This window comes from Silurus meridionalis, chromosome 7 (genome assembly GCF_014805685.1).
Source record: "Silurus meridionalis isolate SWU-2019-XX chromosome 7, ASM1480568v1, whole genome shotgun sequence".
Lineage (NCBI taxonomy): Eukaryota > Metazoa > Chordata > Actinopteri > Siluriformes > Siluridae > Silurus > Silurus meridionalis.
The window spans coordinates 7875803-7894403 of NC_060890.1; the positions used below are offsets into that span (position 1 = coordinate 7875803).

An 18601-nucleotide genomic window follows, 5' to 3' on the forward strand; every position below is an offset into this window, starting at 1 on the left:
TATAAAATATAAAATCTTTCAGCTTCTCCCATTAGGGGTTGCCACAGCGGATCAGCTGTCTTCATACCCCCCTGTCCTCTACATCTGCCTCTTTCAAACTAACTAAGTCTAGGTCTTCCTCACCACATCCATAAACCCTTCCCTTAGCCTTCCTCTTTTCCTCCTTCCTGGCGGCTCCATCCTCAGCATTCTCCTACCGATAAACCTCATGTCCCTCCTATGCACAGGTCCTAACCATCACAATTGAGCCTCTCTCACTTTGTTTCCAAAAAGTTCCTACATGCGCTGTCCCACTAATAAACTTGTTTCTAATCCTCTCCATCGTTGTCACTCCCAATGAAATCCTCAACATCTTCAGCTCTGCTACCCCTAGCTCCACCTCCTGTCTTTTACTCAATGCCACTGTCTCTTAACCATACAACAACGCAGGTCTCACCACAGTTCCTATAAACTTTTCCTTTCACTCTTGCAAATACCCTTCTATCACAAATCACTCCTGCCACTCTTCTCCACCCACTCCACCCTGCCTGAACTCTTTTTTTCACTTCTCTAACACTCTCCAATACTTTGCACTATTGACCCCAGGTAGCTAAACCTTCACCACCACATCTCTGCACTTCCTAATTCCACCACCATGTCTCTTTGTTTTCCTTTCTATTTCCAGATGTCACACCAAGTACCTTTATAGCTGTCTCCCTTATCACTTCTGCAGTAGTTGCTCAATCATCCAGCACCTCCTCACCACCACCAAATCCCTGTCTGACCTGAAATTTTTTTTTCCAGTGTGAGCACTATGGAGTACCTCCTTCAGTTTCCACTATTTTATTCTTGTTTAAGTTTACACTCTCCTCCTCTTTTTCTTTACCTCTAAAGCCATCCTACAGACCACCATCCGATGCTGTCTAGCTACACTGTCCGCTGCCAACACGTTACAGTCTCCAATCTCCTTCAGGTTGCATCTCCTACATAGAACATAGTCCACCTGTGTGCACCTTCCTCCACTCTTATGTCATCCTATGCTCCTCCTTCTTCTTAAAATAAGTGTTAATCACTGCCATTTCTATCCATTTAGCAAAATCTACCACGATCTGCCCTTCCATATTCCTCTCCTTAAGACCATACCTATCCATCACCTTCTCATCACCTCTGTTCCCTTCATCTACAGGCCCATTAAAGTCTGCCCCAATCACCAATCGTTCTTTCCTAGGTACACCTTCTACCACTTCTACCACCTGTGGCGGTTGTTGGTAACCCGGGCCTCGACCGATCGGTATGAATTTCTTCATCATGATATACACCCTTTATAACGCATGCCCTATATATTATATATATATATATGCGTTATAAAGGGCATCCAGCGTAAAACGTGTCAAATCAAATATGCAGATCACGAATCAGAAATTCATACCGGATCGGTTGAGGCCCAGGTTACAACGACCGCCACAGGTATCATTAGCCAACAGGGTACCGGTGGAAATTGGGCTACTAAAGGTAGACATGTTTTTTTATTTATATATATATATAATTTTTTTTTTTCAATCATTTATTTAATTTTAATAAAAGGTTTACTTTACAGAACATCAACTTCATCAATTTCTCGTTTAGTCAATTTAGTCTTATAATTCCCTCCATTCTACTGGGAAGTTGTTTCACTAGATTTTGGAGTGTGTTTATAGATATTTGTGTTCATCAGCCAAAAGGATGTTAGTTAAGTCAGGTATGTAGGTGAGGTGAGGGGGCTTGGGGTGCAGTCAGCGTTCCAATTCATGGAGTTCAATAGGGTTGAGGTCAGAGCTTTATATCAGGGCACTCAGGATCTTCCTCTCCATACCATGTAAACCAGATCTTCATCGAGCTCACTTTGTGTACAGGGGCATTTTCATGCGGGAAAAGGTTTGGGTTTTCAAGTTCAAATGAACGAAAAATATTATTATAACGCAACGATGTCCTATACTATTGCGTGCCTCCAGCGTTGTGGTAACAGTTTGGAGAAGAACCACATATGGCAGGAAAGGTCAGGTGTCCCAATACTTTGGTGCAGATAGTGTAAATACGATCCCTTTTTTTCTTTTATCATATAGATAGTGCCTCTATTCAAACTGACCTGACCCATAGTGTATGATGAAATACATAACAGCAGACAGGAATGATTGGTAATGTTTATATGAACAATGAATTGCTTGCGCCATTTGTTCGAGCATTGGAAAACAGGTAATAAATTCGGAATGAGAGACACATGAAACTGATGCAATTTCCCCTGAGTCATGTTCTTGGAAAAGTATATTAAAAACTTGTGAAATGGTGCAACAGGGCTCACACACACACACACACACACACACACAAGGCACATTCATATGTTTTATTTCACAGACGTTTGAGCAATGAATGCCTTAATTTTTTTAATTGTTTATACTATTGTGTTGAAAGTTTTTTTGGTCATTAATATTGACCTCAAAAGAGGAAGTAAATTAAGCTTTAGATTCCAATATGACTTTTAACAGCACACATGGATGTCACCCGGAAGTGCTTTGAACTAAAGGCGGCGGTCTAAAGATCATGTATATTGTATGTTTAATAAAATGCAGTTTATAACGTGTGTGTTGAATTTTAATGATGTGGATATATTATATATATATATATATATATATATATATATATATATATATATATATAGTATAGATTTATAGCGTTTATATTCCATTTAATTGTGTGGCGTGACCTTTGAGGAGGCTGACGTCACACGTGATGTCACGTGCTTCTCGCGTGTCTTCTGGGATGGGGAGGAGGCGGAGGAGAGAGAGAGTGTATGAAAAGAAGTGTGTGTCATATGTATATATTTTCCTGCTATGTTTGTAGTTGGTCTCGCCTAAATCGGATGGCGTGTGTTTGCTTTGGTTTTTCCGGCCGTGGTGGCGTACACTGATGTCTTCCCCCCATGGCGTGTATCTCGTGTAAACATCTACGAAGTGAGGAAGTGGGATGTGGCCCCGGTTCTATCTGCGCTTACGGTCCACGATGCGACACGATTCGAGCGCCTGGTGCGCGCGCACCAACCCCTCTACCGCGCGGATGTGTATAAAAGCGCGCGAGTGATGGCATCTTCTTTATGTTGCAGCTGCATCATCATCACCATCACCACGATCATCACCCCCACGATTATCAGCGCCACCACGACCACGACGAAGGCTCTTTGGGATTGGTCTCGCGCTGGAACACGTCACACGTGCGCCGTAATGTAGCGGACGGCGGCGCGTTTTATTTATTTATTTATTTTACTTTCCTTTGTATTTCGTTCCTCTTAGCGTATTTATAAACAGAGCGTCAGTTGCGTCGGATCATGGACTCGTCGTTAACGCTGGGGAGGCTGGAGCACGGGCGCGCCGCCGTGATTCCGGACGCGCGCCTCAACGGACCGGGGGCGAAGGACAGGAGCGCGCAGAATGCGGGGACGCGCGCGGGACCTCTCGGCTGCGTGCCGCTCTCCCACCAGGTCGCGGGCCACAAGTACGGCGTGGACAAAGTAGGTCAGTTGACTGAATGGGACCCCTGACTTTTTTGTGTCAGAGTTAAAGAGGGTTGACACAGTAAGTGTCCATTACCGAAATCCAGATCGTCTGCATTATCGAAAATTGCTGTCATACTTGACATGCAATAAGCGCGTTCACGTGCAAGTTGTCTGTCAATTTCAACTCATGACGTCACACTATTTGTTGCCTTAAGTATGCAATTTCTACTTGTGCTTGAGTTTAACAGGTGCATCGAGAAAGATTAGTCTCAGCCTGTTTTTCTTTCTTTCTTAAAACTAGAAGAGTTATAAAATTGTCATTTTGACACTTTGCATGTCCCAGCGTTGTTAGGAAGCTGAGGACAGAGCACAGGGTCAGCCATGTTACAGGGCTCCTAGAGCACAGAGGGTAAAGGGTCTTTCTCAGGGGCTCCAAGCGTGGCAGGGACTTGAACCCTAACCTTCCGATCTGTACCCACAGCCTTAATCACTGAGCTGCCCCCTCCTTAAGCTCTAAAATATACCCTTCTGGTTTCCTCCTTTTTTTTTTTTTTTTTTTTTTTTTAAGGTAAGGTCTGGGGAGGGATTGATGGTTAAATCATTGTTCACAACACGACGATCTGGTCCGTAGAGTGTCTAAAAGTGTTGACGTGAGGCACATCCAAACACAAACCTTAGGTTTTGCCTTAATGAGATGTTTAGGAATCATGTTTTGCATTGCTTTCAGTATATTTCTATAAGTAAGGGTAACTTATAGGGGTAGAGAAACTCCTTTAGTGAACTTTATCCTAGTCACGGTTGAGTAGCACGTTCTGGGAATACGGCCACACCCTGAATAGGAACGCATTGTTGCCCACTCATTCACATAAAGGTAAATTCACCATAGCTAATCCACATCCCAGCTTTCTTTTGGAAGCTGTGAGGAAGTCGAAGAACTGAGAAGAGCCCCAGATAAACGTGGGTAGAACACCTCACTGAGAGTAACCCACATTCAGGCTGAAAGCAGGCACCCAGGAGCTGTTAGGTTGCAATGGGCTTCTCCCAGTTTTATCATTTCTACCTTAAAACAGGTGCCAATGTATTTCAAGTTTCAGGACTGTTTTACTGACGGAAATCGAGTTCAGATGTTCACAACAAAATACGCATTAGTACTGAGTCAGAGTGCAACTTCAGCTGAAGAGAATAAGGAAATGTTGCAATAGTCTTAGTGACTGTAATAGTCATGACTATGTGTTTGAAATATCCAGTAATCTATGTAATAAACGCTAAATAAGTCGACTGTCTTGACTGATGTAGTTTATGTATTTGGTTGAATTGAACTACAGGTATATTGCAGCATCCTGATGGCACGGTACTAAAGCAGCTCCAACCTCCTCCCAGAGGACCCAGAGAGATGCAGTTCTATAGCATGGTAAGTAGTGTTGAATAGTACATTTCCCTCATAGTCAATTATATGTATGCTTTGGCTTATAATATTTGATGTGGTACAAGAATTGGTTAAAATGGACTCAAACTTTGGACATAATAATACACAATTTTCATTAAAAGAGAACCTACTTATTCTTAATATAGCAAATAAATACTTGTCATACAAATAACAGTAATTTATAATGTGGGCATGGTTGACACTCATAAATACAAGTTTTTTTATGGAGGTCCTCAGAGGCCATGCATTATAATATTTCTTGCTTTCTTGTTTCCTCATGATCTCGACCATAACCACAGCCATTTGTAGCAGGAGAAAATGAAGTCGCGTGGACGCGCCACGACACAAGTTGTGTCGATCACAAGAAATTTTAGTTGTGAACGACTCGTTATGTCGGGATCATGAGAAAGCAAGAAAGATAAAATGATAATGCATGGCCTCTTAGGACATCTGTAGTTTTTCCATTAAAATGGTTTTATTTTAGAAGTGAATTTAGTCACCAGAAACTGTACTGATCATGGCCAAATAAGAGGTTGCACATACTCTTTATGTCAGATGATGGATAATGGTGTTTGTTTGTGTGTGTGTGTGTGTGTGTGTGTGTGTGTGTGTGTGTGTGTGTGTGTGTGTGTATATATATAATATAATATATACATATATATGAGAGAGAGAGAGAGAGAGAGAGAGAGAACACATTTAAGTTTCAAGAGTCTAAAACAGTTGCAGAAAACTGAACACACTCCATTTCCTTTTACACCAGGTTTGAATTAAGATATTACAGATTCACACATCTTAGTTGATTTAAAGTCTCAACATCATTAGATTCTATCTTTATAAGAGCTGTTTGAACAAAAAAAACATTCCTGAGAGCATCTCGCAAAATGCAGCACCAATCGCCAAATATTGACGTACAACTGGAATCTACATGTATGGGGATAAAAGGCAAGATATCTTCCTGATACCCAGAGTCACTGATGCTGTAGCTTTGGCTTGTTTTTGCTGTCATTAAAGGCATCACAAATTCAATATTTGAGTCCAAATCTAATTCTCTCAATCTGGCAATCACAGTTTTCCAGAACCATCTTGAATATTGCGTATGGTCTGAGTGGAAGAAGTGTGCGCGTCTATGTGTATGAACGTACCAGACCTGAAAGCGTGATCTTTTGACCGGTGTCTCCTCCTGGTTATTCCATATTACACGATGAGGAGAGAACTTCAGTGTTGAGGTATCAACACATTTATTATGCAATATCCTTAAGGATTTTGCTAAACAAAAAAGAAAGTGTTCTAATATAAACTAAACAGTACATTTAATAGCTCACTCGTTGCCTTTGCCTCTTATTTTCTAATCTATACAGTCTCTCATTTCCATGACAGGTGCCTACATCAGTGTATTGTGATTATACCCATGTTTGGGTATGTTCTTGGCAGTCTGTGTGTTCATATAAAATAAATACTGTTTATAAAAATGCTCTCTCTGTTTATAAGCTTATCTGGCGCCATCATTGATGCTCATGGGCGTGAAGATAATAGTCACGTCTCCAGAGGCTTGACATTTCTCACTGACTCCCAATAGACTCTTTAGGAAGACCAGCTGGTCTCTCAGTCCAAAATTGCTTTCTGGGGCTAAATGTTAACTCTGAAGCGTATCCTCCCAATGACAGATGCTGTGATCCAGTAGTCTGATTTATTCTTTTCAGCATGCCCTGAAGCTGTTAGTGTTTTCAGTCAGGATTTCCGCTATGGTTCATTTCTTTAACTGACAATGCCGGCTAGAGAAGGGATCCACTCGTATCACTGGACATTTCAAATTTCCAGCTCATTACTGTTTTTTTTTTTACTTGTGTTTCGCACAGATTTACGCCAAGGACTGCTGTGACCCGTGCCTACTCGAGCTGCAGGAGCATCTTCCCAAGTATTACGGCACTTGGTCTTCTCCTGACAACCCCACAGGTGACAAACCCCAATCCTTTTGAATGCTAACGAGCGTTACCTCAGAACAAAAGCAAGGCATACGTGTGTCTCAGACCTCATTCGTCTGTCTTGGCGATCAAATTTCAGTTCATTTTCCATGCTATGTACATGATTTATGTGATCTCCTTACACAATCCAACAAACCTCACCTACGTACAGAGATGTTAACATCTCCAGTTTGGCATTTAGGATTTTTGATCGCTGTTATGGGAGTGTTAACATGAAAAAAGGTCGCACCCACACTGTCGTGAGCCGATAGAAATCTAAAGAGCGCATTTTTCATGCTTGTGATGACAAACAGGTTGTGTAACAAGTATGTTCCGGGTGTAGCAGGTGAAATGTGACCGTCATCTGTTTAATTGAGCAATAATTTCTTCCTTTTAGGACAAATCTGAATCTTTGCTTTTCCACACACCACTTTATTTATTAGAACAGCCAAAGGCTTCCCAATTTTCCCAACGCCAACACCTATCCAGTTTTAACGATCCTGTGCCAACTGTGGCCTCAAATTCCTGTTGTTGGCTGACAGGGACCCGGCATGGTCTTCTGTTTTTGTGTCTCAGATTTTGACATGCTATACGCCATGAAATTTTTTTTTGCTCACCGTGGTCATAAAGATTCGTTATTCAAATTAACGTGACCTCCCTCCCTGCCAGCTCTAACCAGTATTTCACTCAATCCACAACAGGGTATTTACACTCGCAGATCGTTCCCCCCCCCCATTCTGTGTAAACTAAAAAGAAAATGGAATGGGTGTAAAACTCGACACAGTCTTCTGTTGTTGTGCCTCAAAATTTGAGATGTTTTTGATGGTTTCTTCTCTACAATATCAGAAGGATTCGACCGTTTTTATCCACACAGGCTGCTCAGGTGCATGATTATTCTCTTGTAATTTCGAGGCGGGACCATGGCTCTTGCAACAAATTATCTAAAGAGAGACCAAATGAGATCCTCTAGCACACTGCCTGACTGGTACCACCTTCTCTCAGGGGAGAGAATTTCCGGACTATTAAGCACACCTAAATATAAGCTGCACGCACTGAATTTGACAAAGATTTGTCTACACTGAAACTAATGAACTTTACACAGGCATTAACGAAAGACAGTGTCTGTTACACGGCTTGTATCTAAACAGTAGCCTACCAAGAAAGTCATTGTTCACTGTCTACCTCCTTCCTTTCACAACTATTCCTCTCGGGAGTTTTTCTTTTGGCATCGTCGTGCGTTTAAAAATCACCATCGGTGAAGCTTTTCTCCCGATGCCGTGCAGCTCAGAACACAGGTGAAGTGTGTTTTTTCATGCCCGGTTGTTTTCAGCGTGACGAATGATTCGCATTTCCTGTTGACAGTCCGAGTGAGCGGCAGGTCAAACATCAGAGGAACATCATCCATATTTATGATGTGGTGCGGCCCGATTCAGTGGGAGCGCGTCTGATTTAATATAAAGAGTTTCATTGGTTCACCTGAACCGTTCGGCAATTTCATTGGTCTAATGTTATGGGGCTCAGTTTTTGAAACCGAAAACCGGAAAAATCCATAAATTAGCCGGTTCATTGTTTAAGCCACGGGGTTCAAAGCGTGGGAAAAAAGTAGCTTATAGTCCGGAAAATAAGGTATATATCTAGACTCTCCTTCCCTAGATGTCTGAACAGCTGAGTCACTGGCTATATTCATGCGACGGGTGAAGACCCTCCTAATTTGTACATTTCTTGGTTTGTTTTGTATTTGTTTATATTCATCATTTTAAAAAAGCGTGCTATAACTTCTCTCAAGTTTTTTATGCTGACGGTGTCTTAAATTCGTGATCTAGTGAACCAGTGTCGATTTATTCGTTGATGAAGACTCTTAGAATTTTTGGACACCGCCGATTAGAGCTTTTGCTCAATGCAGTAAATGTTGTGGGCAAAGATATTTTATTTTCAGCTCACTAGAGCGTTTTTTTTTTTTTTGGAAAGGTTTTTTTTTTTTACTCCACCATTCTGCGTAAACTAAAAAGAGAATGTTGTATGTGTAAATCCATGGAGATCAGAACTGGTCTGTATTGTTTTTACGGAAATGGAAAAACAAGTAATGCAAAACAAATACTGTATACGCGTACGATTCGCCTTTGTCAAAAAACCTGACTGTTTTTTTTTTTTTTTTCTTTCCAATAATAACTCTGAAGCACTAATATAGAGGCAGACAGATGTATTTGCATGTACCTGTGCCAGCTGCCCTGATGTCTTAAATTATGAGAAATAGAAGCGTTGAAGGATTAAAATAGCACTTTAAAACAGGTCAATTATGTACTGTTGTTGGAAGAGATGCATTGATCTGATCCTGACTATTGATACCGGAATGAAAAGCTCAATATTCTTATTTTTTTCTTCGTGTCATTCTGTATAAAATAAAAAGCAAACACTGTGTGTATAGCAGTTTCTGAACTAGCCCATCTGTCACTAGCTCCACTACAATGATCAGAGTCACATGAATGAGCAGGTGGCTCATTGACTGTATTGACAACATTGTTTAGCGTGAACTGGAAACAATGCTGTTTGTGTAGCAGCCGTGTGCGTACATGCATACCTAGTCGGATAGAACGTCGGTGTAAAGGTCACAGCAAATGGCAGCAATTGTTCCTTGCACACTTGAATGATACTAATGGTTCTGACGCTCCTCTTTTACGCCCAGAGCTGTACTTGAAACTGGAGGACGTCACACGCCGCTTCCAGAAGCCCTGCATCATGGACGTGAAGATCGGCCAACGTAGTTACGACCCCTTTGCCTCACAAGAAAAGCGTGAGCAGCAGATCAGGAAGTACCCCCTGATGGAAGAGATTGGCTTCCTGTTGCTCGGTATGAGGGTAAGCACCCCCCCCTCCAAGGTTTCGCACTCGAGATGCATAAATCCTACTCGAACACACCTTTTATCCAATACATTCATTCAAGATTTAGGTTATGGGAGAGTCTGGTGTATTTTTTAAAGTTTCCAAATGATTTTAATAGAAATGATTCAAATGTCATTGGTGTAATATGAAAAGATTTTTAAATCTACGTTTTTCTGATCCACTTTCGAAAGCCGGACTTTGAGGCCACGTCCGTGTTGCCGATTACGGATTTTCTGCTCAACAAGGGAGAAAAATAGTTTTGGGCCGAAAAGCTCAGCACAGATTAGCAGGAAGGCTGTGCGGAGTCACAAACTGTTCTGCGGAAAATAAAAAAAAGATAGATGATGCGTACACTGTGACAGTTAACTTTGGCCCGACTTGGCATAGTCAGAAAACCTGACTGGCTTGATTTTCTAAACAGCTCAGAAAGACTAATATAGAAGCCGACAGCTGTGTTTGTATGTACCTGTGGCAGCTGCTCTAGTGTTTGTCGTTACAAAAATGTTGAAGGATTAAAGGTTTATTTACTGTTTATTTACTGATACTGACTATCAAGTATATCTCAATATAATTAGGATTTTTTTTATTCAATCCACTGACTCTATTTTACAGTTAAGGAGCCCTTAAACTTTCATCTGTACACCTACACATTCTTGCATTTATCTAATCGGCCGCAGTGCTGTGCGTAAAAATCATGAGGACACGGGCCAGAGGAATTGGCTACTTCTCACATTATGGTCTCTTGTTGATTTTTATACATAATATTCTATAGACTTAAAATTGTACAGTAAAGAAAAATCTGTCAAAGAAAGTAACTCCAATCACTATTGTGTACAGCAATAGTGCACGTCAAGCCTTGAGGCAAATGGGCTACAACAGCTGAAGACATGGCGGGTTTTACTTGTTTAAAAAAAACAGGGTTTTCCCAGGGTCTTAAAAAGTCTAACCAAATTTTGGTTATTAAATTTAATGTTTTTTAAATAATTTTCTGCAGATCTTAATTTTCCGCTGTCTATGTAACGCTACCACTTTAGAATGTTATTGTTTGTTTGTTTGCCCGGTGTTTGAGTTCTTTCTTTCGCCAGTCCAAATATAATTCGCTGTATTACTACGACTACAAATGAGACCAACATGCAACAGCCAATCAGCTTTCCATTATCAGCATGAATCTCTCTCGGACTGTACCACAGACGTAAAACGGATTTTATTCTTCAGATACGAGGAAGTGCAGGTTTAGCGATACTTGGCTTAAAAAAAAAACAAATCAGGTCTCTGTTAAGGCTGGTTGCTTACAACGTGTGTGTGTGTGTGTGTGTGTGTGTGTGTGTGTGCGTGTGTGTGTGTGTGTGTTTTTGGTGTCATGATATTTGGTCTTAAATTTAATTCTTAATGGTCTTTAAAAGGTCTCAAAGGGGTTAAATTTGACTTTGTGAAACCCGCAGAAACACTTGAAAAAAAGTGAATTCTATGCACAACATTCTCTAGAGTTTACTGGAAATTGTGCGATAAAGAAAAAGCTTCCTGAGAAAGAAGCTCCAATAATTTTGTACAACTATAGTGCACATCAAGCCTTGAGGTCAAATGGACTATAACAGTTGCAGACCCTGGTGGGTTCCACTTCTTTTAGAAAAGAGAGTGGGTGCAAGCTTCCAAACACTGTTGAAGACCGGAACAATATAGCTTAGTCTGATGGATCTTCAGACACACAGGTGGTACGGTCAGAATTTCCACCAATAGCAAAAATTTATGGACTCAACCTGTCGTGTCTGCAACAGTCCAGCCTGGTGGAGATGCTGTCACGATATAGGGAATGTTTTCTCAGCACATATTTACTCATTGATACCAATCAATCGTCGCTTGAAAGCAACATCCTAATTGAGTATTGTTACTGGCCATTTGCATTCCACAAAGCGAAAGTACTCTCGGACTGGTTTCAGTGATCTTAGCATGGACCACAATCTCTTGTAGAACCCATGAATAGTTGAGTAGAGCAAAGAGAGGTCCTACGCAGTTTTAGTACAGTCTTTCCTAATAAATTGCTTGGTGTACAGTGTGTAGATCTAAAACACGAACCTACTGTACTGCAGAACAAAAGATTTCAGGGAGTCAGTCGAGCTTCTCCGAGGAGATCGTTGTGAGATTATTGTAGACTAGTGGAAGAAAAAGCTGTCAGAACAGTATCAGAGTCTAAAAGAGATTGGGTGCATTTCTAATGCGCTCAAGCAGTCGGAGTTCAAACAGCGCCAATTGTTTGATTGTGAGTAAATATGAGTTTAATATGACTGTTTGCCTATCAATTTTAGAAATTGTTTTTATTTTATATAGGTCTCATATACGCCGACCAGGGATAACTGATCATTTCGGCATTACATTATGACCACCTGCCTAATATTGTGTTGGTCCCCCTTTTGCTGGCAAAACAGTCCTGACCCTCTTCAGCAATTTGAGTTACAGGAGCTCGTCTGTTGGATCGGACCACACGGGCCAACCTTCGCTCTTCCATCAATGAGTTTTGGCCGCTCATGACCCTGTCACCAGTTCACCACTGTTTCTTCCTTGTTTACTTGATGCCTTATAAATCCCACCCACTCACAGGTGCTATGATGAAGAGATAATCAGTGTTATTTACTTCTCCTGTCATAACGTTCTAATGTCTAAGGTCTAATATCTTATGCCTGATCGGTGTATAACCCTCTAATGTTTTAAAATATGTTTTTGAAATAATTTTTTCAGAAGAGTATTTACTTTAGCAGCAAAATTATTTCTTTACATATCCTAGTTTCTCAGGAAGGTTGGGTCAGAGCCAGGATCATCCATAATACGGTGCTTCTGGAGCAGAGAGGGTTAAGGGTCTTGCTCTAGGATACAATTCAGGCAACTTAGTGGGCTTGGACCATCAAGTATCCCAGAGCCTTTGTATATGGTATATTGTGATAGTGTGGCTGTATAATATCAGACATGAATTTGTTAGTTATGGTTTGTTTTCACACTAGCGCTTCATATTAGCACTTTAGACTAGTGGCATGGACCTTGAACAGATTGAACTGTGGGAAAATATGTTCTACTGTGTTCTCTTTTCATTACTGAATTGTTATTATTCGAATTTTCATAAGGATCCTTGGTGTTACTTTATGGTTTGGACATGTGCAGAGGAGGGACATGGGGTATATCAGTAGGAGAATTCTGAGGATGGAGCTACCAGGAAGAAGGAAAAGAGGAAGGTCAAGGAGAAGGTTAATGGATGTGGTGAAGGAAGACATGCAGGTAGTTGGTGTGAAAGAGGCAGCTGTAGAGGACAGGGGGGTATGGAGACAGATGATCCGCTGTGGCGACCCCTAATGGGAGACGCCGAAAGAAGAAGAAGAAGGTGTTACTTTATTAAAATCACACCAGGCGTGATGAAATACGGCAAAATCTCTAAGTGTCTACGTAATTAATTTACACAAATGCACTCGACTGGGTGCACTCGACTTTTTTTCCCCCATTAACCAGCTGTGCTAAAGTTCAAAATTATGGCATTTGTTTTAGTCATTAAAATATCCTTATGTTGGATCTAAATTTAAATCACCATTTGTTGATCACTGTTCTACAGAGCAGACAGAGTGTACAGTCTTCACATTGTGTTGCATAACATGTTCGAGTGGTCCAGCTCATCTCCATGCTGTGAGAAATGGCCTAATAAATTATGCATCATCTAGTAAACAGATCTATGTTTGGGATGAGAGGTTTATATATTTATCATGTGCTGTTGGCTACATTCAGTGAAAGGCGGTGGGAGTTGTAGCTTTTGGAACTGGCCGATCATCAGTATTCTGTGCGAATGCGTGTTTGTTATCTGTCTGACAGGATGAACTTATCACTCAGGCAGGCCTGAGAGACCTCTTTAATCATCCTTCAGCATTGCTGACCTCCCTTAGAGTAGTCGCCGGTCTCCACGGACTCGCCTAGACGCTCTTTTGTCCTTATCCAAAGCCATCGCGAAGTTTACACAACAGCCGTCGCAGTTATGCGGGAAGCGAGGCGTTTTTTAATATCCTGAGAGGAAACGCGTACTCGAAGCCACAGAGCTCGTCTGACAGGTTGCGTTTATGTCCTGCAAATCTTCTTTTTTCCTTTTCTTTTTTTTGTTTTCTTTTTTTTTTAAATGGGGGTCGTGGCCTGTCATTCTCACAGCAACACACTGAAGAGGCTCTTTTAAAGTATGAATGAATGGCCTGACAGGTTATTATTGCACTAGGCTTGATTAGGAGACTCTGAATAATAGTAAAATGAGTCTGTAATTCTTATATGCAGCAGTCCGCTTGTATGAAAATGCCGAAACGTTGGAAAGACGTGAAAGATGCCACTCATGTCACTTCATGTCATGGCGAGACATGTTGTGATCGAGTGTTGTGAAAGCTTTCCTTCTGTCAAGGTTTGCTCTTTGCCAGAGATCACTGGGGGGAAAAATGCTGTGCGTGTTTCAAGCCGCCAAGCCCCATTTACGAACAAAATGAGCCATTACTGGTAATTACACTACTGATTTGGTTGATGGTCCAGAAATTTTGCCTTGTCCTTTAACAGAGCTGAGATTTGCAGAGCATCAATATTAAACGGGCTGCTTCCTGGACTTTTAACAGGAATTCAATATTCTGTGCTTATTAATTCATTTGGTTAAGTAGTGGTACATCCTTTTACTTCCACTAGAGGGAGATCACGACCTCTGGAGAAACTATGTACATCCACAAATGCTCTGTTCTCAGTTGCTTTTGGTGTGTGTGTGTGTGTGTGTGTGTGTGTGTGTGTGTGTGTGTGTGTGTGTGTGTGTGTGTGTGTGTGTGTGTGTGTGTGTGTGTTTGCAATTTTTTAGGTGTACAATGTGGGCTTGGACAGCTTTGACACATATAACCAGCATTATGGAAGGGGTCTCATGAAGGATACCGTTAAAGATGGTAAGTGCTCCACACTTTAATGCATTATAATGTATCCTTTTTCTATTTAAAGGGAAAAATCTATCTTAAACCCCTCACATGGTCTGCTTTATAATTGACATGTGATCCTCTGTGCTTTTTCCTCACATTACCTACAATAGTCAGTCCGGTGAATGGGATTTAGCCTCTTTTTTTTTATCTCTACGCGTTCTCTTTCAGAGAAATATTAACATTATCACAGCAATATTGTCAGCGCAACTGAGTGTGTTGCTGCACCAATAGAACTATACCCTGTACCTACCACGATCAGGCGTAACATTGTGACCAGCTGCCTATTATTGACTGGTTGTCTGCGGCTACGCAGCCCCATACGCGACAAACTGAGATGCACTGTGTATTCTGACACCTTTCTATCAGAACCAGCATTAACTTCTTCAGCAATTTGAGCTACAGTTGCTCATCTGTTGTATCGGACCACACGGCTCAGCCTTTGCCCATTCTGACCCCTGCGGACAGGGAACAGACCACAAGAGCTGCAGTTTTGGAGATGCTCTGACCCAGTTGTTTAGACATGACAATTCTTCTCTTAATCCTTAAACATAATGTTATATTGTGAAGGCTGCCGTCTGTCTGTCTCTCTCTCTCTCTCTTTTCCTCAAACTGCCACGATTCTAATCATGTCCCTTTCTTCAAAACAGGCCTGTGTAAGTTCTTCTACAACGGCGACCTCCTGCGCCGAGACGTCATCACTGCCAGTATCACCAAGGTCCAGAACATTCTTCGTTGGTTTGAGAACCAGAGCCAGTTGAACTTTTACGCCAGCTCTTTACTCTTCGTGTACGAGGGGCTCCCCTTGACTCTGGATGAGAAATCCAGCACCCTGCAGAAGAACGAAGGGTTCTTGAGTACAATAACAACATTGATCCGAGTCTCTCCACCATGTACTCCCTGCACAAGAAGCAAGGCTATATGCCGAGCCTCCATCAAAGCAAGCAGGACAACAGCGTGTGGCATGACGGCCTCACACATCCGGACGCCGGCGAGCAGGAGGCCGACGAGACGATCCAAGCAGAGGTCCGTATGATCGACTTTGCACACGTTTTTCCCAGCGAGGTCCGGGACAATGGCTACATCTACGGCCTGAGGAACCTGCTCAGGGTGCTGCAACAGATACTGGAAGACTGAAAAAACTGCTTTTCATGGTTCAGAGCCGTAATGCGCTGTTCTGTTCATCTCATCAGAGAGGATATTTTTCAAAGTGTTGCTACTCTCGTTCTTCTCACCTATTCAGGCCCTGCACTACCTGGACTACAATGAAGTACCCCAGTTGAAAAGCGTGGTCTTATAGTCTGTCTAAATGAGCCTGATTTATCTCTCTCTCTCTTTTTTTTTTTTTTTTTTTTTCTTTTAAATATGTAAAGTGTTTTACTCAGGTAAACCCATAACATGGTTTTTTGTAGTATTATCCTGCAGTGGCAGAAGTGTCACCTTGACACCCTCCCCAAAAAAAACCCCCAAAAACATTGTATTCCCAAGACAAGATTAGCAAAGTATTTTTTTCCGTTTGTTTTCACATGGCTGCCAGAGGTTTGGACTAAGGTTTCTCTAACGTTCACTGCCAAAATGACCCTGCGTATTCACTGCAAACTTCCCCTGTGTAAATACGTTATTATACACTACTTGTGTAAAAGTTGTGCTTTTTGAACGACCCATTCCACATCTAGTCTCCCTTTACTGTTGTAACAACCTCCACTCTCTGGGGAAGATGTTCCACTAGATTTCATGATTGCGTTCATGCCGATACAAGGGTGTTCAGGTACTGATGAAGGTTAGGAGACCTTGGGTGTGTTCCAATTCATTTCAAAGGGGTTTAGAGGGGTTGAGGACGGAGCATTATTGCAGGTTACTGAAGATCTTCCATTCCTGCTTTGTGTACAGGAGCATTGTCATGCTGGAACAGGTTTTGGTCTCCTAGTTAAAGTAAAGGGTAAATTGAAATCTAGCATATCTAAAGACATTCTTTACTATTGTGTGCCTCCAACATTTTGAGGAAGAACCAAATATGGCTGAAAATATCTGCTTTCCCAATACTTTTGTTCATATAGTCATTTTGGGTGATTTGACCATGCAGTCATCACAAAAAAAGAAAAATTGCTGGGGGAGAAGAAAACGATTTGTATGAAAATTAAGACCAGGATGAACAGATTTATTTTCTTTGTCATTGAAATTATTTTTATTACTTTATTTTATTTTTTGGTGTATTAGTCCTTAATATTGCATTGCATTTATATTAACACATCCTGTTGCAGCAATTTTGTATTTTATTTTTCTTTATTTTATTTTAAAGGCATTGCAAATTTTTCTAGAATCTCATATAGGTGCAGAATCACTGTATACACTGACACTTAATCTGTGAAAATGTATTACTCATCTCAAAGCTTGCTTTATTCTTTTTTTTTTTTTTAACTGTAAAGGAAATGTGGAAAATGGAATCCGCTCATGTATTGGTTCTGTGTTATATGTAGTATGTCTAACGACCTTGTCTTATGCTGAATGACTGCCGCTTCTTTTAGTCTGATTTCACATTCCTGTTGATTTTAAGCAGAACAAGGGTACGCTTTCTGCTTGTCTCCCCATTCCCGCAGAAGAAAGCCGAGCTCTTGAAAGGAAAAAAAAGGGGGGAAAATTGAAATTGCATATCTTTGGGCAAAGTCGAAACTACCTGTGCGTCTAATTCCCTGGCTCTTGTCTCATTCTCAGGAACGTATTATCGTCACGAGGACTTCAAAGTATTCGAGACATCCGTATGCAAGGACTCGAAGGAAAAAGGCCGTGGGCCAAGTTCAAGCTAGATGCATTTTTTTTTTTCTGTAGCATGCACCGTTAAATTGAGGATTTTTTATTTGCATTCCATGTAATGAATTAATTTTTATTTTTATTATTTGTTCTCCTGCTATTACATTTACTGCATTTGTTTTCATTCATGCACTGAAGGAAGTGGAAATACTGTATGATGTATGCATCAGCCTTCCTGCTGTGAACTAATCCAGTCGTCGCTTAAAATCTTAATTCATTTAGTTTTATATTCGATTTTATTTTTTTATTTTTTATTATTTTTTTCCAAAAACAGTTGCACCTGAGATTTGTGCTGTTGCTCAAAGCACTTTAATGATTTGCTAGACTGGATTTTACTGATGAAACTAGATGACTGAACTAGCTGTAAAGGCATCTTACAATTTTCTTTTCTTTTCTTTTCTTTTTTTTTTAATGTCTTTAAATAGAATTTATCTTTAACCATGTGTAACCTGGTTCTAATCTCATTTTTTTTTCTCTGTGCTAATGAAACCGGAAGTTTCGTTTTGTTTAACAAAAAAAAAAAAAGAATAATCAGGGTAAATTTGGTTTATGTTCTGAGGAAAATGTAAAGTCTAATTCATTTTTGCCTTCCTGACATACGCAGACGTGTTTAAAACCAACCCATGTTTTAAAGCTCGGACTCTGGAAAAAATAATCCAGGTTAAGAACTGGAATGGCCACTACTAATGTGAACCCTATCTTAAGTTTTTGTTCTATAGATGTATAACGTATTAATCAGACTCATTTATTAGGTGTATATTTGGCAAATCTATTATTATTAATAAAAACACTCTTATGAGCGCCATTGTTTCTTCTCTGAAACACGTTGCTTTTGTCACGCAGCCTTTTTTAAAAAAAGTTACAAAGAACGTCTTTTAGAGATCATTATAACAATTATATAGTGTTCTGTGATATAAAAGTATCCTTTCTTGTACTATATCCCTTCTCGACATGTAATTCAAAATACCAATGTTCTTGTACTAATATGGTAGTATTTATGATGTAATCACATGGGCTTGTCTAACAGTTGGTTCTTAGAACAAATTTTTAAAAATAATCATTG

At 40.6% G+C, this 18601-nt stretch overlaps 1 protein-coding gene across 1 annotated transcript; it reads left to right on the forward strand.

Annotated features, from left to right (window-relative positions):
* The first annotated feature begins 2694 nt into the window (after nt 1-2694).
* Nucleotides 2695-18339, forward strand: ipmkb (inositol polyphosphate multikinase b). Its single transcript, XM_046854488.1, has 7 exons — nt 2695-3524; nt 4831-4916; nt 6788-6884; nt 9576-9748; nt 14622-14703; nt 15381-15579; nt 15612-18339. The coding sequence occupies exons 1-7, from the start codon at nt 3338-3340 to the stop codon at nt 15865-15867; spliced, it is 1080 nt and encodes a 359-aa protein (XP_046710444.1). The 5' UTR covers nt 2695-3337; the 3' UTR covers nt 15868-18339.
* The last annotated feature ends 262 nt before the right edge of the window (nt 18340-18601 follow it).

Excerpts from the sequence above, each read along its gene's own strand:
- ipmkb (XM_046854488.1), top strand. The coding sequence starts at position 3,338 with ATGGACTCGTCGTTAACGCTGGGGAGGCTGGAGCACGGGCGCGCCGCC. Across the intron at positions 14,704-15,380 it reads GAAGGATACCGTTAAAGATG|GCCTGTGTAAGTTCTTCTAC; the intron begins GTAAGTGCTCCA and ends TCTTCAAAACAG. Across the intron at positions 15,580-15,611 it reads ACCCTGCAGAAGAACGAAGG|TCTCTCCACCATGTACTCCC; the intron begins GTTCTTGAGTAC and ends CATTGATCCGAG.